Source organism: Takifugu rubripes, chromosome 11 (genome assembly GCF_901000725.2).
Source record: "Takifugu rubripes chromosome 11, fTakRub1.2, whole genome shotgun sequence".
Lineage (NCBI taxonomy): Eukaryota > Metazoa > Chordata > Actinopteri > Tetraodontiformes > Tetraodontidae > Takifugu > Takifugu rubripes.
In genome coordinates this window covers 2,864,065-2,885,214 of record NC_042295.1, presented here as the reverse complement: position 1 = coordinate 2,885,214, position 21,150 = coordinate 2,864,065, and the positions used below count along the sequence as shown (strand labels likewise).

Sequence of the window (21,150 nt, the reverse complement as noted above, 5' to 3'; positions counted from 1 at the left end):
TCGCAACATTTCCGTGTTTTCAACCAATTAGATAGAGCCAAGACATTTAGGTTTTAATGGAGCGTTAATTTATTTCTCAAAATACAGGCGTCGAGGGTTTTAAAGTTTAAATCTAAAGTGAGAAAAAAAATGCACACTAAAAAATGCAACTATAATTCCCAAACAAATACTTGCTATAATAAAAAAATGAGAGATGTTTTGCAATGAACTGATTAAATAACCAATTTTGACAAAAAGGCAGATTTTGCGAAATTATTTTATTTAAAAAAAATAGTTGCTTTGTCACTCTTTCAGACTTTGTCACACAGCCACATTCACACATTTAAAAAAAACCCTTTAATGAACCGTTTGCCCTCCACACCAAATTCCACAACAATCATTTGGAAAACCAATAAAATTGTAGCAGAAGGGGGCAGAAAGACGTAATGATGACAAATAAAGGCTTTCAAATGGAAGAATAATTGTGAAATAGATGTTATTGTAATAAAAATACCACATTGAAGACAGTAAAATAAAGACCTTTAAAACATTTCTCTTCCTAATAAAACCTTTTACATTAGGTTTGTGGCTAATGAGTTCATCATCATCATCATCACCATCATCATCATCATCATCATCATCATGAGTTCAGCAAAATAAGAGAGCTGTCTTTAAAGTTCGCAGACATTAAACGATGTAAAGGATAGTAAATCAGGAATATACACTGTCAGTGAGCTGCTCTGTCTCCTCCTTACTATCCAAACATTCAGATGAAATGAAGCAGCCCGAGTCTCTGGGACAATCACTATCTTCCTCCTGTAGATTGTGAGAGGCTGTGTGCTCTTTTGAGTCCCTGTTATCACCTACAGCCAAAACAAACAAAGCAAATATGTTAAAGCATTATGACAATACAATTAGAGACTTTAACATGTGCCACATGTGTCAATATGTAATAAACTATAATCAAATGCATCCAGCTACACCAGACTTTGATCTTTACTGACGAGTGATATATTTGAATGGACTTGTTTGGATTAAAAGCTATGCAATTTAAAAGGATCAGTAAATACCACCCAAATAAAGGTCTTTAAAGACTGTAACAAAATGTTGTTTATTAATGTGTTTTTGGTGAACTGTTCCTTTTAATAGATGTAACATCTTGTCTTGGTAGCCAACCTTCTGTGTTGAAGTATTCAGCTGCAGCAAGAAGTCTGTATCTGTGCTCAGGGTCTTTGATGTTTAGCTCAATCAGCTGTTTCTTCTGTGGGTTCAGCAGGTCCTGCACTGTCTGGCAGCCCTCAGGCAACAAGGCAGAGGCGTAGTCCTGCCACAACAGTAAGCAGACAGAACTTAGGTCAAATTAGAAAACAAACAAACAATGAACTAAATATTAAAAATTCACCCTCTATACATTGTGTGTGTTTTCAGCTTTTTGGTGTGTGCGCCACCGGGCTTTCTCCGACGTCTCTGTCAACATTTGCCAGCCACAGTATAGTGCATCATATGTAAACATACTCAGGGTGATCATATTTCACCTCCACCTTTCCTGTCCTGTATATACAGAAAGGCTCTTTATTGTTGTAATGCTGAGGTCTGGATTAAATATCAAGGGCTTCCTTAGAGAGTTGCTAATTATTTGGTGTAAATAGGAGTTCTTCCTTTAATATAGATGCAGCTATTATAATTAAAATCCAAATATTTTATCTTAGGAATTTGCAGATCATATGTCAGTAGCTCTAGTGGTCAATAAAAGTTAAATATGTATCTCGGCTCTACAAGTGTATTTGTTTATCGGCATGGCAACGATGCAGTTTGGTATTTACACTTACAGAGTAATTTCTTCAATTCACTCTAGGCTTCATGTAAAGTCTGCGGCTGTTGTGTCAAATCGCAGTTTAAGCTTTTCACCTCTCACGCTTACTGTGTTTTGAGTCATTACTTTTATGTTGGATGGTGGGGTCCAGACAGCAGGGACGCTCTAGCAAGGCTCTGTGCAGCTTCCGTGTCACTGATTAATTAATTAACTCGGGGACGCACCAAACAGTGCACGGAAGACAGTCCACACGCACCGGTGAGTGGGTGCTTTTGTTCGACTGGAATCAAACTTTAATACATGAGTGAGTGCCGAGATGCGGCCCGCATTTGTGGTAAAACGAGGTGTTGTGGTTTGATATTTCATGTTTCCCTCTCGGATTTTTTGGGGCCTAATACTATTTTGAGAGGTACTTTAGTTTAAATGATGTGGTCAGTCTTAATTATAAGATTAGAATGAAGCATATCATTTTAAGGCAACCTTTCTATTATTAATGGAAACCAAATATTTAATATATTACCTCGATCCCTCGATCACAAACAACTTATATTGATTCATTTTTAGGGGAAAACCTTTCTTTGGTGGCTAATCAAGATTGTAACCATTTTGATGTAGATGTTCTGAAATGGTAAATTTGAAAGAAAAATTGAAACTAAACGATTAATCTGCATTTTGTTTGCTTCGTCCTGTTTTCAGCCTTCATCAGCCATCTCAGAAATCATTGAGAAATAAATCTGAATAATTGAGTTGAGCCTAAGGTCATTTTCTTCCTGGGCTTTCAACGTTGGATCAGCATTGGTTTGAGGAACAGCGGGACAGTAACCTTCATTCTGCTGGCCTCACCTCAAGGTTTAAGCTCTGCAGTAACTCCAGCAGTGACTGAGGAGGAGCTCCTTTGCAAAGTTTCTGTTGTCTGACCTCGGGCGCTTCCTCTTCCTCCAACACGTCGACATAAATGAACTTAAAGTTGCCCACTTTGTTGTTTAGCACGCCTGTCCAGATGCCCATCGCAGGCTTACTGATGATGTCGATGATGTCACCAATCTAGACCACAAAGTTAAGGAACTTTTCACAAACAGTTCTTGTTCATCTCTTTATTCCATCATAACTGAGACAATTGTGATCCGTGGGGTGTGTTACCTTGAGTTTAAGGGAATCTGTGTCATACGGGCTGGGGTCAAAGTCTGTATGGACGCGAGCTCTGCCACAAAAGCGTCCCTGATAGGAATCGCACTCCCCCGGGCTCTGAGTTGCTTGCCGACAGGAAACATTGGACTCAATCGTCACGCAACCTGAGCACACAACAAAGGCACTGGTATAAACCAAAAATAGGTCTGATTCCAAAGGTTGAGGTGAGATGTGGTTGGTATTTGAGATCCAGGAGAAACAACATCATCGCTTTTGCTTCTGCTCTACAGACCAGAAAATTGATTGCTGAAAGTACTGATGACCCGAGAGGGTTTTGGAGTCCTGTATTATTAAAGGGGAAATGACAACTGCGATGAAACAAGGATCAATTCGCCCGACAAACTGGAACCATAAAACTCTTTTGGAAGGAATTTAACAGCAATTTAGTGCTTCATCCCAACACCTCCCAAAGATTTCTGGTTGTTTATTTTTAACTATTCTAGAATTGCTTTCTTTAAATGTCCCAAATCCTCCCAAAATACACAGCTTTTTTACATAACTCCTGTATTGGCGTCTCTTCATTGGAAGTTCCATTAAATTTAGAATAATTTTTAAAATTCTTCTCCTGACCTTCAAGGTCCTAAGAGGCCTAGCTCCATCCTACCTGGAGGAGCTAGTGACACCTTACCAGCCCAATAGACCGCTCCGCTCTCAGAATGCTGGTCTACTTGTGGTTCCCAGAGTCTCTAGAATGGGGGGGCCGAGCATTTAGCTACCAGGCCCCCCTGCTATGGAACCAGCTCCCTGTCCAGGTACGGGAGGCTGACTCCATCGCTACTTTTAAGATCAGACTTAAAACCTACCTCTTTGAAAAAGCTTATTGTGACTTATTCTGCAGTTCCAGTTACTATCATAGACAGACAAATTATCATACTTAAGGGGTCGTCTAATCATTAGGTCACATCTTAGCTATGCTGTTATAGGCTGAGATCCAAAAACATTTAATTAACATGTATAAATAAGGACTGCTTAGTTGTCTCAGTTTGTTATTCGCTAATAAATAAGAAAACAATTTCAATCCTTTTTTAAAAGTGTAGGGTAGAAAATTGACTTGAAATTCAGAAGTCATTCGAGTTAATATTCCACGATTAAGGATCTAAAAGAAATTCATACATTCCGCCCCAATAACATGTTGCTACTGCATCTGTTGACCTTGTGAGAAGGATTATTGTTATTGTTGTTATTAGTATTATCTTTAAATGCTATTGTATGTAGACTTTGAGTGTTTGAGGAATGTTGATAGGAAAGGAAGAACATGAGAGTGTCGTAAAAGTGCTGAAGCTGCTTACTATCAAGCTCAGCACTCAGATGTATCCTGTTGGTCAGGATTAGAGAAGTTTGTAAAGATGTCAGAAGACAATGAATTACGATATCCTGTTGAGACACCCATTCTGTTTGCACCAATAAAAGAGGTGAGCGAGCAGCAGACGAACGGAGTTGACAGAGGAAGCTTGAACTGCTGCTCGGCTCCCCCTTTGCAAAGGACTCCAGTTGTTTGCGTGGTTACTCTGAGTCTAGTGAACGAACAGCGCGGGTGATCAAAACTTCATCCTCACAAAATTTGGTCCTTCGAGCCGGATCCCAAGACCTGGAGAGGAGCGCCGTGGGACGACCGAACGCCGAAGTCTGTGCACAGCCGGAGTCAAAAAGACGTCCGAATCGAAAGACCTTTCATCACCAGTTGACGGAAGGCCGGTCTTCGTCCCTCCCAGGGCGACCATCTCCAGTGACGGGAAGAAGGCACCAAAACAACTCAGAGAGAAACCATAGAAGCAACGGAGTGAGTATAAGACACAAAAAGCGCTACACGGAATATACCGCGGTATTACCTGCCTGGTCATCAGGAGAGAAGCAGAGGCAAGATACACCCGCCTCCTCGGAGGTAGAAGCTTGGTGTATACTCTCCTGATTAAAAAAGAGGGGTTATAAGGCCACGGCGGAGGGACTGAACTAGATATCCTGTAGGGATTGAGGGTTGTTCAGTCGGGAGATCAGGCGTCTCCATTCAAATACATAAAAACTGATAAATAAAGTGCAAACATGGGCAACCAACATTCCATAAAAGGTGCTGAATTCGAAGTCCCAGCATCATGTAAACACATGGAAGACAAATATCCAGGTTCATGCTCATATGTTCAGCTGTGGATGACTAAGTTCGATTGGGATAGTAACTTAGACAGGCCAGGCAATATTATAAAACTAAAAGAAGATTTAATAGAATATGGAAAGAAACATCCAAAAGTAAATGTGGGGTTGACACAATGTCACCTCTGGCTCACTGAATCAAAATATAGAAGAGAAAAACAAAATCAAGAAAAAGAGAAACCCAGCAAGTCCTCATGTGCGTTAATGGCAAGAAATGGGGCACTGTTAGAGGAGATTGGGTCCCAGTGGATCCAGCCACTCAACAACCATGGCAGCCTGACAGCCAAGAACTAAATGACAGACTTGACAGACTGTACGAGCGCATGCGAACTACTTTTACCAGACGAGCTGACTACAGCGCCATTACGGCCACAAGACAAAAGACTGACGAAAGTTTTGAAGACTATAGCATGAGAATGAAAGATGTGTTCCGGAAAAAATAGTGGAATTCCGTATGCGGAAGATCCAGAAGGTCCCTACCAACAGCAGTTAAAGCAAGCTATACATGGGGGATCAAAATCAGAGATAAAAACCTGGGTAGAGAGACAGTTAGTTGATTTCGGAATTTGTAACCTAGGCCGCTATGAACAACATGCTATGCATGCTGAAAGACAATGCCAAAAGAGTAAGAACCAATTAACAGGCATGTTTTTCAATGCCAATCCTTTCCCAAGCCGAGGCCGAGGACGTGGGCGAGGCCGAGGCGGAAGGGGAGGAGGAGGCAATTCCCGTGAAAATGATCAGTGTCATTATTGTAAAAATTATGGACACTGGGAACGTGATTGCAGAAAGAAACAACGTGACCAGAGATACAATAGAGGACAGCAGCAAGGTTCTAATCCACCTCAGCTATGACTAGAACTGGAGAAAGATGTCACAAAAATTAAAACAAATCAGGGCACAAAATTTGATCAATTTGAAAAAGAAGACCTAGAAGATGTTTTAGATTTAGAAACCATCTTCCTGTTTGCTGAAGGCAAACCAGAAATACAACTGACCGTGTTAGGCAATTCTTTAACATTTTTGGTAGACACGGGTGCAGGTAAATCAGTAATTAGAGATCCAATAGCTCTAAAGCCAACTTCTACACAGATTTTTGTGAGATCAGCAAATGGTCTCGTAACTAAAGAAAGAATGTCAGTCCCTGTAGATGTTTGTGACCCTGTGAGTGGAATCACACTTAAAGCTCCTTTCGTGATCTCCACCACATGTCCCGTAAATCTATTAGGAAGAGATCTTATCTCTCAGCTTCAGTTGATGATTCGTACCACAGCCGAAGGGATGTGGTCTGTAGATAGAATGGTTAATCTGTGGGTAAGGGAAGGAGGGACGTGCAGTAAATTTTGGTCACTCAACATTCCTGAAAAGCAGCCCCCTCCATTCTCTGACCCAATCACTATGTTATATGGTAAAGCTCTGTCATATTTACAGCCTGAAGCCCAGCTCCACAATCAAGCTGACTTGCATGTAACCATGCACGTGGAGCGCATAGGTGGATTCTGTAAATCAGACTCACACGGCACATCAAGCTATGCAGAGAAGTTTGCTAAACTTAAAGATCCACAAATGATTGTAATTATGCATCTATATGTGTGTGGTCAGACACGCTAGCATTGCTACACTGGCTAGCCTCTCAAGGCCATAGATTAAGCAAAAGTAAACTGCAACTGGTGAAGCAGGAAGTGGTTTATCTGGGCCATGTTTTGACACATAATGGGAGAGCTATTCTTGAGTCGAGGAAAACAGCAGTACTTGATGCTCCGAAACCAAAAACAAAGAAGCAGATGATGTCATTCTTAGGACTGGTGAATTTTTGCAGATCATGGATCTTAGATTATGCGAAAATAACTGCCCCTTTACAAGCATTGATGTATGATAATCCCTTAGCAATGACTGATGTGTTAACATGGACCCCTGAAGCTGAAGAAGCATTTGTGTACATAAAACAGGCCCTTGTAAGTGCTGGAGTGTTAAAGCTGCCAGACTATCAGAAGCCTTTTGAGCAGGTCGTGGATTGCAAGGGTGACTTTATGACTTCAGTTTTATTGCAGAAGCATGGAGATAAGAGGCAGCCAGTGGCCTACTACTCCCACAAGCTAGATCCCGTAGCTTGTGCACTCCCGCCATGCGTTAAAGCAGTGGTGGCAGCGTCTGAGGCAGTAAAAGCCTCCGCAGGAGTGGTGCTATATCATGAGCTAACTTTGCTAGTTCCACATGCAGTGTCAATACTGCTGCTACAAAGTAAGATAGCGTTCCTGTCGCCCGCACGTCATCTTTCCTGCATGGCAGTGTTGCTGTCTCAGCCGAATCTGACGATTCGACGCTGCACAACCTTAAACCCAGCAACGCTGCTACCCACCGCAGAAGAGGGACACCAGCACAACTGCCTGGATGAGGTCTCCACCAAGGTCCTGCCGCGACCAGATCTTAGTGATGTCGCGTTGACTACAGGACGGAGACTCTTTGTAGATGGATCATCGAGAAAGGATGACTGTGGACGCACTAGAACCGCATATGCAGTAGTTACAGCAACTGAGGTGGTGGAGGCGAAATCACTTCCCTCCTCCTATTCTGCTCAAGCTGCAGAACTTGTCGCACTCACACGTGCTTGTGAATTAAGCAAAGGACAAGATGTTACCATCTACACAGATAGTCAATATGCATTTTCCACGCTGTTTGTGTTTGCTCAACAATGGAATTTAAGAGGGATGAAAACTTCGACGGGCAAACCGGTCATGCATGCAGAACTGTTAAAAAAGTTATTAGCTGCAGTACAGCAGCCACGTAAAATAGCTGTATGTAAATGCACTGCACATACTAACAACACAGACGCAGTCTCACAAGGCAATGCCTTTGCTGACAGAGCCGCAAAGGCTGCAGCAAATAACAACACACTTCTTGATAATGAGGAATCATTTAGCCTAGAACCTGCAGATAATGATATTCTGAAAGAAATGCAACAAAGTGCTCCAGAAAAGGAAAAGGCCACATGGAAGAAGCGATGAGCCAAACTGGATGACAAAGGACTATTAACCATAGGAAACAAACCAATCCTTCCCCGAAATATGCATAAATGGGCAGCATTAGTGAGCCATGGGCCATGCCATGTCTCAACAGGAGGGATGGTACAGATGGTTAATGAACATTATTACACTATAGGACTTCATACATACTTAAAAATTTTTTTGTTCACAATGTGTTATTTGTGTAAAACACAGCCCACAGGGAGCCCTTAAGGCCCCTGCAGGCACTACACCATTGCCAAATCATCCATTTCACACAGTTTTTCTAGATTTTATTCAGCTAACACCATGTGAAGGTAAACAATATTGTCTAGTAGTGTTAGATGGATTTACTAGGTGGGTGGAAATTTTCCCCACGGCAAAAGCAGATGCACTGACAGTGGCAAAAGTCCTATGTAGAGAAATCATTCCCAGGTTTGGCATCCCGAAGGTCATCTGGAGCGACAATGGAAGCCATTTTGTAAACGAGATAGTGAAAACTGTAGGAGTAACTTTGGACATTGATTTGAAGAATCACTGCGCATACCACCCTCAGAGTGCAGGATTAGTTGAAAGAGTCAATGGTACTATTAAGAACAGACTGAAGAAGTGTATGGACGAGACAGGAAAGAACTGGATGTTTTGTCTCGACCTGGTGAAATTATGGATGCACATAACACCACACAAGAAAACAGGCATCACACCCTTTTGAAGCATTATATGGGCGGCCTTATTGCCTGCCATACTTTGCAACAACAAATGAGCTAAAACATGTTGAGGAAACAATAGCAGATTATCTGAAAAAAGTGTTACTCAACCGAAGTGTGAATACTGTAAATGTTCTGCCTAGTCCTGTGTCTTCCACAGATTCCACCCCCCAGGAACCCATTCAACCGGGCGACTATGTGTGGGTGAAGAAGTTTGTGCAAAAGAGGTGGAACACGCCTAGATGGGAAGGTCCTTATCAAGTACAGCTGACCACAAAGACTGCAGTTCGAGTGGATGGGAAACTGTCGTGGATACACCTTTCCCATTGTAAGAAACAGAAAATTCTTCCAGGTGAAGGCGAGGGAGCAGTGGCGGACTCTCCGTAAACGGCTGACGGCCTGTATAGGTCCAGCAACGGCTGAACCCCGTCGGAACCTGAGAAGAAGCTCTAAAAGAACAATCTCTACTGGACGACGATGAAGAGGAATCAGAAGAAGAATGGATCAATGTAATACAAGATGTAAAAGAAATGTTCAAGATGTCTTAAGCTGTACACATGTTGAATTCTGAGTGTAAGAAATGTGTTTCTAGGAAAATGACGTAATGCATTGAAATTTCATGGAAATGTAAAGATGTAATACTGATGATGAAAATCTAGACGCATTTAACGATAAACAGGAGGGAAATGTGAGAAGGATTATTGTTATTGTTGTTATTAGTATTATCTTTAAATGCTATTGTATGTAGACTTTGAGTGTTTGAGGAATGTTGATAGGAAAGGAAGAACATGAGAGTGTCGTAAAAGTGCTGAAGCTGCTTACTATCAAGCTCAGCACTCAGATGTATCCTGTTGGTCAGGATTAGAGAAGTTTGTAAAGATGTCAGAAGACAATGAATTACGATATCCTGTTGAGACACCCATTCTGTTTGCACCAATAAAAGAGGTGAGCGAGCAGCAGACGAACGGAGTTGACAGAGGAAGCTTGAACTGCTGCTCGGCTCCCCCTTTGCAAAGGACTCCAGTTGTTTGCGTGGTTACTCTGAGTCTAGTGAACGAACAGCGCGGGTGATCAAAACTTCATCCTCACAACCTACAAAAACACCATTCTTGTATCTCAGTCTTGAACAACATTTCTAGGGCCTGTACTTACTCAAGGTCCTCGGTTCACAGTAAAGATTTCCCAAGATGTCGCCTGTCTTTGAGGTCTCGTTCTCAGTCCCGGGGCTTTTCTCCGCATTCCCACCCTGTCAGGCACACAGACGGACAGTTTCTGAGGAAATCAAGTGTCTCAAGTGAATTTTGCATCGACGCCAGTTCACTGACGGAGCTTCTCATGAGCTTGGTTGGGATTTGCCACCACGCTTATACTAAGAGATTTAAAGAAAATACAGAGCGGCGCATAATCCCCCAACATGCAATGATCCCCGACTATTGTCAGTCCAGATTAAGGTATTATTCACAAGGTCTATGTATAGAGAGCAGCCTGTAGATGCAGCATGTAAACAATCAAGACCAGAGACCCCCTGTGAAACGTGCCTGTTATGAAGAGATAGTTCTGAAATCCAAACAATTCTGACCTGGTGTGAGGTGAATTTTTCTTTTCTCCTCTTCCTGGTCTGATGGGTTCCTGTCCGCTCTTTAGGTTCCGTCCTGGTTTTAATCTTTCTGGTGCCTGTGGAGTCAATCGCAAAGCAAAACATGCGCACGTGTCATTATAACACATGCCTTCTGAGCAGCGGCGCTCTCTCTCTCTGAAACCAGCCGAGTTTCCTGAAAAACCCTCATTGCTTCTCCGGCCTGCTGCAAGACGCCAGCAAACTTTGCTCACGATAAATCATATAAATCTAATACTCAATTTCACTCCACTCTGGAGGAGAACATAATCTGGCTGTCTAATGGTGGAATTAAGCTTCCTGGAATATTTGAAGGTTTTGCTCATCATGACAGTTTCTCAGGTGAGACGCTTTTTATGTCCTTTTTATTCAGATTTTCAACACTTTTGTGGTGTTTCATCATCAGAAAGGTATAGAAATTGTGTTTTGCTTGTTGCTGACAGGTTGTAAAATCTAAATAGCTTAATAAAAGTGTGTGTCATATTGTGAGAACTCACCCAGAGCTTCATTGTCCGAGGCTGATTTGGTTATATGAGTTCTGAAAATAAAGACAGGCTTTAATATTTCATTACACTTTTTCCAACCACGTATACCAAAGTGCAGAGCTGAGATGGATGTACAACGAAACAAAGACTAAAGTGGAAGAACAGCGATGTTTATCATTAGAGGTCTTCATAATCATTTGTCTCCCCCCCAAAAAACAACCTTTTTACTGACAATGGTATGAAGATTTGTTTTCTAGTTGTTGTCAATCCCTGAAATCAGCATTATGTGCTTAAATGAGCGGAGAATAAGCAAAGCGGGGAGCTGCTGAAGAGGTTTTCTGCAGCTGGTGGGATGAATCGGTGAAAGCCCCTCCTGGATATCGCAGCTTTGCTGCTGAAAAGCTCTTTCACGACAGATTTTACACACACAACATTCAAAAAAGAAGCAAAACTGACTCTGGAAAGAAGCCTCTTCCTGCCAGAACCGCTGAAGTAACACAAGTTTTGATTAAATTGGTGTAGGTAAAGCCATTTCTGCATCTTATTTCTCACCTTTTCTTTTTGTTGGACTTGTTCACCTGCTTCTGAGGCGCCTGCTGCAATTAAATAAAACATTTCTTAAAGTATGCTGTTTAATAAGAGATCAAATACACCTATGGGGTTTCCTGTCTGCATTCATTCAGTGCCTACAGCGATTAAAAATGCTGCGCATAGATAATAAATACATTTAATCTATAAAACAGATGCAAAAAAATAAAATCTTTATTAAGCTGACACCATCTAGTCACAGAAAGGAAAGAGGCATCTCTTGATTTGGATTTTGTTCATTTGACTGATAGCTCGAGCTAAATTAAAGTGAAAGATGACCTTGAATTAAAACCGCCAGATTTTAGCTGCAGCTGTCAAGTGAATCTGCTCATTATTTATACATAATCAGCTTTTGTTTGTGTTGGTCTGTTTTCCAGAACCGTCCTACCGTTGGCAGCAGTCGTCCCGGGTCCTGCAGCTCGGTGCTGTCGTCCAGCAGCAAGGCCACGCTGCAGGAGCGGCTGGGAACAGGCGGCGCCGCGCTGCAGCTCTGCACCGCCTCGTACAGGCTGTCTGTAGAGCCCCCCTGACAGCAGACACAGGCGCATAGCATGAGGCCAAGCACCAGCAGGTACAAACGGGCCCAGTTACATTCTCCACCTTGTCCAAATTTGTTTCCACCTGAAGGGAACTGGTTAAACTCCCCTCCCAGCTGCACCAGTGACACGTGCAACAGTCAATAACCATCTAAAAGTTCCATTTTTATTAATGAATTGTGCTCATCTTTTTCAGGGCTTCTCTTTCAGCATTTTGGTGGGGGTCCAAATGTGATAAAAGACCAGTATGATGCTGATTAGTTCACTCAGGATGGATGGATGTGTGATTACAATGTATTCTAAAATTAAAACACCGCAGCCCCCACCTCACCAAACAAAATCTGTATTCTCTCTTCGAGATTATCTTTTGACGCAGACATTGTTTGACCCATTAAACCCCCAACGGAGTCGGTACAATTAAATAATTCTCTCTTGTCCCAGTGCAAGTGAGGTAAGGAACAGGAGGAGCAGCGACCTCTCACCCCAAATGTTCCTCGATGTATTAGAACCACGACTTCAGCTCCAACCAATCAAACATCTCTGGGACGACCTGAAAATGTCAGGTCGTCCCCAAATGTTTTAATCAACTAATACTCCTGATATGATTCTAACAGCAAAGAGAGGTTAATATATAATGAATTGATACCAGTTTCCAGTTTTTTATGCAGAAGTTTTAGCTTAAGCTAATTTAATTTTAGCAGAAACCCCAGATGATTTTGTTGGAAAATTACAAATGTCTGTTGATGGTTTAGAAACACTATTAATGGGCTTAAATATTAGTTTCGGGCCTGTGTGTCTTGGTCTTTGTGTAAACTCTAAAGCCGGGCCAACGGTCAGTGATGGCATGATTTAACACCCTCATCATCAGTCAGGTTAGCCTATGGCCTGGGATCAAACTGGAGCTGTACACTGGAGGGATAAATACATCTCTGATCCCGTCCAGCACCACCATCATCAACTTAAGTCCACCGGTCCCAATGGACTGTAAGCCCAACGAGAGACAACAAAGGGCCCAAAACACAGCAGAGGTCCAGCAGAGGAACCATTCCAACTATCATCCGCCTCTTTGATATCCGCCCTCAAAGGTGGATCAGGGATCGATGGATTTACCTGACAGCACACTGTGGGATCTCTCAGGCAACTGGGAACAGTGGAAAAGCTGCTGGGATGTCAGACAGAGGCTGATATATATAATCAACACTTACAGCATGTCGGCGAACAGGTACCGAGCGTGAAGGATCCAGTGTGACCATGAGTCGGAGAAGCCGAGGCCCATTATTACATAACCACAATCTAATAATTGGTCAAAATGATAATCATGCAAAGAGATTACAGCCAGATCCACTGTGTTCTTTTCGGTTCTGGTCCAATCCTGTAACCTGCCGCCCAAATGTTGGTATTTGTATTTAAAATGACTCCGTATACGGCAAAAAAAAGGCACGTTTGGTCCCAAAAGAGCATTTAGTAACAGACCCGTTGAAATGCTGCCTGACGTGACGGCCACAGTGGGAGAAATCTGCCACTTACCAGGGAGAAGCAGAAAAGGTTCATATCTGCTGGTCCAGCCTGCCGTTGCTGTGCCCGGTGGAGGTGAAACGGTGATCGGAGAGACAGTCGGAGGCAAAAGAGAAACAAGGGCTCAGTGTGAGTTCAGTCTGGCCTGCCGGCTGTCTTCACAGATTAAAGCCGCAGCGAAATCCCTTTGACTAATCCAATAGATGGACCACCGTTCCTCCACCGGCCAAAGCACAATTCAATCATGACAACAAGGATCTCATTGGTGGAAATAAAGGATGGAGCTTGTTTTTCTTTTCCTTGTGAAGCTTTGTTCAGAAGCCATTTTTATTTTAAATCTACGCTCTGTGCGGAATGGAAGTTATTTCTGTCCATGGTGTGTTTAGTGCTGCACATTCATTCTCAGTTTCCTTTTCCTGTTGCAGCAGGAGAACACAAGTATCCCTTCCCTCCCCTCTAGAATTAAGCAGAACAGCCAGTTAACCGATACCAAAATGACCTACCAAAAGCATGAAAATGTGTGCTTTTAGTTACACTTGGAGTGGAGAACACAAGAGAACTACACTGGATGAAGACACTTTCCCCAGGGAGGACACACGTCTTTAGAGGTCTGCAGGAGGAACCTGGATTAAAGAAACCACCTCAAGAACAGAAGGTCAGACCTGAAGACCACACAGATGCCGGCAGCAGACAAGACAAAATGGGATGTGGGGCGGGGGGGGGGCACAGACTGGGTCCAAACATCATTAACATTGTCTCTTTATTTTACTTCCGTGTCCTGAAATTTCAGCATTCACACTGGAACACTTGGAGTTTGGTGGTCAATTTGTTTTCAGCTAGTTGGCACCAACTAGCATTCACAACCTGTATTTGAGCTAAGCTGATTAGTTTCTCCTCTTGTTACTGTATGCAGTCAAAAGAGAAACACAATTTAGTCAAGACTGGGTGCTAAATGTCGACAACAGACACACAATAATACTGAAATTAGATTAAGAGCATCTATGTTGATGCAGAAAACAACATGCTAGCCAGTGGCAACTATCTTATCTTCATGTTTTTTTTACATACACTGCAGCATGCATGGTGCTCACACCCTAAACTGTCCTAAACACACTTCCCACATCATTGGCAGAGCACAACAGCGCCTCCTCTTCCTTGAGGAAACTCAGGACGACCTGACATGGTCCGCAGGATGCCACAAAAAGCCACTGCAGAGGGTCAACCCGGTGTTGGAGCAGGGCCAGGTCCGGTCAATTAAGAATTCCTAATACTTGAATAACTCTTATTTCATTGTAGGGCTGTGAACTGTTGTGGGATGACAATAAAACATCTTGACTCTTGAATACAAGCCAATGAATTTGCTCAGCAGATGCATATTTTCACTCGTAGTTGCTTTTCTTCACTTGCAGACGGTAAAATGCAGTAAACGCTGTCATTGTTTGAGCCCTTTCAGCACTTTTGGACCAGACCAGCTGCTCCCAAACAACTCTGATTCAATGCAAAGATTTAATTAAATTTAATTCAAAAGAACATTTTCAAACACACACACACACAATGACGCAGAGTTGATAATCAAGCAAAACATCGACATGGATGTAATATAAGACATTTGCAGGGACACCAGACACGGCTAGGGTGCACTGCATGGCACACAGTCAATAGTATAACACACACTTACCTTGTCCTGAAGTTGCTGGTATAATTTAATACATTCATTCAATAGATTTACTCTTCTTTAGTGTAATTTTCAAATTACTTTCACTAACAGTGACCCAAATAGCCTCTGGCTGCTACACTTCCCCCATAAGTGAAATCAGGAAGGGATTAAGTGTGCGTGTGCGTGTTTGTGCAATAGAGAGAGGGGGTGGGGCTCCAATGCCAATCTTATTGTTATTTATGTTTATGCTGTTTTAACATAATAGAATATGAAAGTGAAGAAAATATCTGTCTGTCTACAGTAGCTCATGATTCTGCTGCTAGTTGATGCTAAGCGATAGCTATAGTGGGCATGATGATGGCTGCTGATTCTGGCTTCATTGCCGTCCTCATCCTCCTCCACCTCAGCGTGGCCTTTGACACAATCCTTTAGTCCATCAGACACTCCTTTACTCCGTTTTCTCTGTCCGTTGGCAACTCTTCAGTCTGGCTGTCATAGCCAGCCATATTAATAATATCCCCCACTCACCTTGGCTGAGCCCGTCTCTCTCCCACCGGCTCCTGCTATCCTGGTCCATGCTCTTCCTCCTTCTAACCCATACTCTCCTCTCATCTGTCCACCGTAGGGTCGAGGCCCTTCGCTCTTTCGGCCCCTCTGGAACCCTGTCTGACATTCAATGCTCCTCTTTTCATATTAAACTGGCGTTCTCTGTTTAACCTGTTATGTGGTTGCTTTACACCTCACATTTTCTTATAGTTTAATCTATTTGATTTATCATTATCTGAGCTAATATCAATGATCAGAAACAGATCAAAAAAACAAATAGAAACAATAATAGACAACTTGCCCTTAAATGAAGCTATAGACACCCTCAGTGTCATAAACTGAAACCACAGACTCGATTGCGATTTCAGTGATGAACTTTCTGATAATCTTGGTCAAAACAAACAAAACAAAAACCAAAGTGCCAGATATTCTCCTCTGCAAGCAACTGTTGCACATCCTGGCAGCGGTGACACAACAGCGCCCCCCAGTGACTGGGCTGGTAGGTGACATGTTCCTTCCCCTCCGGGACCGAGAGGCTACTTGATGAAGCAATTTGCTCCCGACCTGATCAGTAAGTGCGATGAGGGCTTTGAAAATATTGCACCCAACTGATTGCTGCTTGCCTTGCAGCACTTCTATTACAGCTGTATAAAAGACTGAAGAGAATCCATCCTGGAAACAGGAAATAATCAAAATTATAGACCCTTTGGAATGAGTGTGCTATCGTCTGGGGTAAAAGGCTGAAGCTACTGCCAGACCAGATATGAGGAACATCTGAATGAAGGAAGAATGGGCAGTTGGACACAGGTGGGGAACATTAGGGTGGTTACCTGGTGCTTTTCTACAGGGTCTATTGGTACTAGAGGAGGGACAGTGGCAATAATGTCCAACACAAACAGGGTTGATATTATGTGGCTGATTGGGATTATTGGACCGTTCCCCACACACAAAATAAGGTGGGATCTGAACACCGCGACCCCCCTCAATGCCTCCTGATCACTGCATCCTCTGTGTTTTTACCTGATCCTTTATTTCCTGTGCTGTCTTCCCTTCTTTATTATCTATTTGGCCATTAAAGTGAATCCCCAAATGGGAAAGGCCTTTAAGTGCTGTTAGTTCCTGGTCGCCATGACAACAGGATGGGACTCCTTTGATGAGGCTTTGTGCAGGGTCATAGACCTCTCCATCAGTGACCTGGGCATCAGGTGCATGAGGGATGGAGAGGACCAGTTTAATAAAGAGTACTGCAGGATTCTCAAGCCCTGGAGATTCTTCAAGGGTAAGAGAAGAGCTTTTATGGAACCATCCTGCCAACACCGGAGGCCCCGATGGCTAATACACAGGATTTAATCAACAACCTTTTTTTTTGCTCATACAGTAAGAAGCTTTATTACAAACACAGATAAAAATTACACTGAGGCCCACAGATGTTGAGTAGGCATGTAGTTACCTACAATAAGGCTAGTATAGCCCACATAAGTGTGTTAAGGCTCAGATTTCTTCTCCCCCAAGTTTTAAATTAATCACTTTAGATACATATTTCAAGACACAGAGGATCAAGCTCTGTTGGCTACAGTCAGCATTCTTAAATCCAACCTGCACCGGGTGAAGGATGAGACTAAAAAAGGAGGAACTGCTCTCCGAGTCTTTTATTTTCAAATCCAGAAGATGATATTCAAGAAATTGCAAATTTTATATAGTTATATCTTTAGATCTATATGTTTAACATGCTCCTAATGATCAAGATACTATTTCTACACTTCTAACCCCAGAGAGGAATCGACAGTCTGACAGGCACAAAAATGTTCATTTCCTGTGCTTTAATAAATTCTTCGAAGCGTTTAAATATAAGAGGACACGGGTCAGTAATTTATCTGTTTTATTTATAATTTTGTTTCAGTAGTGGCATCTGTTATACACCACAGTCATGAACAACCCCCAAATATACCTGGAATCAGTGGAAACACTTACTGTGTTGTCTGGTGCATGTTTGCAGGCATCTATGAAGGTTATCAGGTCATCAGATGAGACAGCTCAGAACCCCCAACAGCGTCTTCAGAAAAATCCCACCGTGTTTTTCCCTGTTCCAGGATCCCGGGAAGCAGAGCCACCTATAAAGACAGCAAAATCAGGGCTAGTCAGAGGTGTGTCAGTAGGGTCTGGAGCTGTAGTTCAGCTCTGCTGCTGTGTTCCTCACCATTCCTTGGGAGAGGGGGAGCTGGGTTAGGCATGGTGGTGCACCTGTAGACCACTACCTTTGGCGGTGGGATAATGAGTGAATAGAGAGATGCCTTCTGCTCATGCAAAATGAGCCTCACTGTGTGCAGAACTGGAAATTTGATGTTATTGTACCCCACAAGTAGGGTTTTTCCTGTAGGTGTGAGGGTGCGAATGAGATGCAGATGAAGATGATGAACACTGAAGTGTCATTTTCATTGCAACAGAGGCTTTATCTGCCTCAAGATGTTCCCCACATTCTTCCGAACCCTCTAATCCTAACGCATCTGAGAGATCTTAAGAACGAAGCTTCCAAGCAAACGTCAAGAAACGACATTACATGTTAAACGAGTGTTTCTTAATGACACAATACTCTCAATCTGTTTAGGATGGAATGTCTTCTGTGATGATGTGATCAAGGAAGGTTACCATATGCTTCACCCACTGGACACTTGCTTTGTGTCCTTCATACTCTAGGTGGTACAAGAGGTTGAAATCTACCCCTGAACTGGGTTCGGTTGAGGAACTACCCAAACTCATCAACATACTGAGACACACTGTCCTCACTACAGCTACGTGTCCCATTGAAGATGGTCGGTCAGAATACCCCTGACACAGCGTCGTCCAGGTGTAGGTTCCTCAAAGTTGAATGCAAGTGAGTACTGACTGGAAGATCAACCACAGTAGACCAGAATGTGAATCAAAACAACATGGTTTAGGAACCACAAAGACTCACCTGGACCTGCGCCAAGCACCTGCTTGGTCGCTTGTCTTTTGTCTCTTACCTTCTTCACTGGAAAGATATGATTGTCTGCTTGGAGGAAGGACTCAAAAACAGTGGACCCTGGTGCTTGTGAGGTCTTTAATCTGATGTTGAAGGCCATGATAATAACATGGGCATGGGATAATGAGAATAGCACACGTTATACAAACATCTCAGTTACCTTTCACTTACTGACTTTATACTCTTTTCCAGTGAAACAAAGCTTTCCATTTGTTTTCAGGTTGTTGTTCTCTCTTGTTTCCGCTTTCCAGGTGGAGACCATCAGTGGCCTACTTTGGGGATACAGTCCCCGTCCATTCGGATCTTCTCCTTCTCCATCTTTTCCCTCTGAAATCCTCACCAGCATTCTGAGCCTTGCAGCAGGACTGATTTAGCATTGCTTTTATGCAGTCGTGGCTGTGCTGCTTGGATTCATGGATGCTTTGAGCACTTGTGAATGTGCTGCATTCTGACATCTCTGCTGCATAAATTATCCTTTCTTAGGAGCTGTCCCAGGTATGTAAATCTTTCATCATAATCAGCACGGTTGGCATCCACAGTGATGGGTGCACGTGGTGTTGTTCTCCTTACCATGCAGGTTTTGAAGGCGCTCACGTGCAGACTGACCTTTTTAGCCCTTCAGAATTCCCTCGCAGATGGGTGTGATTGGTGGAGAGAACAGCAAGATCATCAGCATAGTCAAGACCTTCCAGCTAGGTGAAGAGAGTCCACTGGACGCTTTGTATAATGTGGTCTTTTGTGTTCTCCTTGACAGGAAGAGCATGGGAGGGATGGTGCATCCCTGTTGAACACCAGATTCCAGATTCAGCCAGTTTGGCATTGATAAATACTCTGCACTCAAACTGATCAATCTTCAGTGCAATTATTTTCAGGGGAACTCCAAATAATTGCGGAATCTCCTACATATCACAGTATACTATGATATCTAGCTAGAAGGCTGTCAACAGTACACCTTGTGCCAACATAGCTTGAAAGGCATGATGTCACTTTCGTTGACGCTTGAAGTGAACAGAAAACAAAACAGAGGAAGCTCGCCCCTCCCCCCAATATTTTTGTAAGTGTCATGAAATCACATTCAAATAGAAAATGGATCTGTGCTATGCTAACCTCGCTCAGGTGGCCGAGTGAACACCAACTGTTCCCTAAGTAAATTTCTATACACACTAAGCCCCGCCCCCTCCCCAAACCATCTTTTCGGTGATTGGCTCATATGTTTTGAGGCACAGCTTGTTCCTATAGTGTTTTTGGACATTTACTACCCCCGTGATGTCTTCACTGACCGGGCTTTTTCAGGGACAGGCGGGTAGCAGATCAACGGGAGATTTAAGACAAAACTGAAATAGAGCTGAAACCATGAAAGGTTGCATCGTGCACCATGAGGGTTGCCCGTTCCTGCTTTAGCTTGGTGTCACATCAGTTCTGCCCAGCAAAATTCCACAGACAACATTAGAAGGTATGGACAACAGGTGTTAGTTTTGTGGATTCCCTCTTTAGGACTTTGGTAATGAGACCATCTTGTGTCCCGTTCACTCTCTTTGAAGAGGTTGTTCCAGTCTTTGTCCCTTTACTGGAGAGGATCGGCAGATACTCTTTTTTACAGTTTCCTTTTCCAAATCTGATTAGCTCTGACAAGCCGAGTTCACCTCGGATTTGTGTGGGCAAAACTTGCACCTTGAACTGTGACCAGTCTGTGGTTGGAAGAAGCTTATCCTTCACTGATGTGGAGATGTTCGCCTGGTGGCCAGAAGCATTGGCCTTACTCTGGTCCTGTAAACCACTTTCAGGATCCAGTAACTACACCTCCATCATCCAAACTTCCCACAACTGCAAATGGAAGCGTGCAAAATGGATCCTTGTCCATCAAAACCGTCGGTGCGCTGCACGTTCTTCAGCCATGATGCTCTTTGAAGAGGAAACAGACAATATCATCTGCGTTCCTGCTCAGGCTTTTGGCGCCTCCTTGCCAAGAACATTCTGTAGAAAAGACCGAACTTCTGAGCATCTTGAGCAAGAGTGGCGAGGACTAATTATTATGTCCCACCATTTCTTTCAACAATTACGAGAAACGTGGAAAAAAAAATACAATTAAATACATTTTAAAATTACAATTTATGAAAAGTATTAGGATAGTCCTGCGGTTGGTGGTATTGCATGGCCGGTGCGATGACGTAGAAAAGTCTCTGAGTCTTCTGGGACTTCCGTCTCCTCAGGAAGTCCAACTGTTGATGAGCTTTCTGGACACAGGCTGAACTGTATCCAAAGAACAGCATTCTGACATATAAATCCCTATTTTCAGGCTGGGAGAGGAGCCGTGCTGCTGATATTGCATCTCTGGTGGGTCTCTGGGTGCTGTAGGCGTATTTTAGGGGGTCC

At 43.0% G+C, this 21,150-nt stretch overlaps 1 protein-coding gene across 4 annotated transcripts; it reads right to left on the bottom strand.

Annotated features, from left to right (window-relative positions):
* Window positions 1–89: 89 nt before the first annotated feature.
* Window positions 90–15,400, bottom strand: LOC101063879 (SAM domain-containing protein SAMSN-1-like). 4 transcript variants are annotated; one of them, XM_029844390.1, is made up of 11 exons: window positions 15,252–15,400; window positions 13,586–14,183; window positions 11,911–12,048; window positions 11,487–11,530; window positions 10,947–10,987; window positions 10,414–10,508; window positions 9,987–10,080; window positions 2,933–3,084; window positions 2,636–2,836; window positions 1,156–1,303; window positions 97–842 (listed from the first exon to the last, which is right to left on the bottom strand). In XM_029844390.1, exons 2-11 carry the CDS (start codon window positions 13,607–13,609, stop codon window positions 691–693), a joined length of 1,089 nt encoding a protein of 362 aa, XP_029700250.1. In that variant the 5' UTR covers window positions 13,610–14,183; window positions 15,252–15,400; the 3' UTR covers window positions 97–690. The 4 variants fall into 4 exon arrangements, with proteins under 4 accessions (XP_029700252.1, XP_029700248.1, XP_029700250.1 ...); XM_029844389.1 differs by having other exon boundaries at window positions 13,586–13,633; window positions 15,252–15,398; XM_029844392.1 differs by lacking the exons at window positions 13,586–14,183; window positions 15,252–15,400 and having other exon boundaries at window positions 90–842; window positions 11,487–11,527; window positions 11,911–13,543.
* Window positions 15,401–21,150: the final 5,750 nt, after the last annotated feature.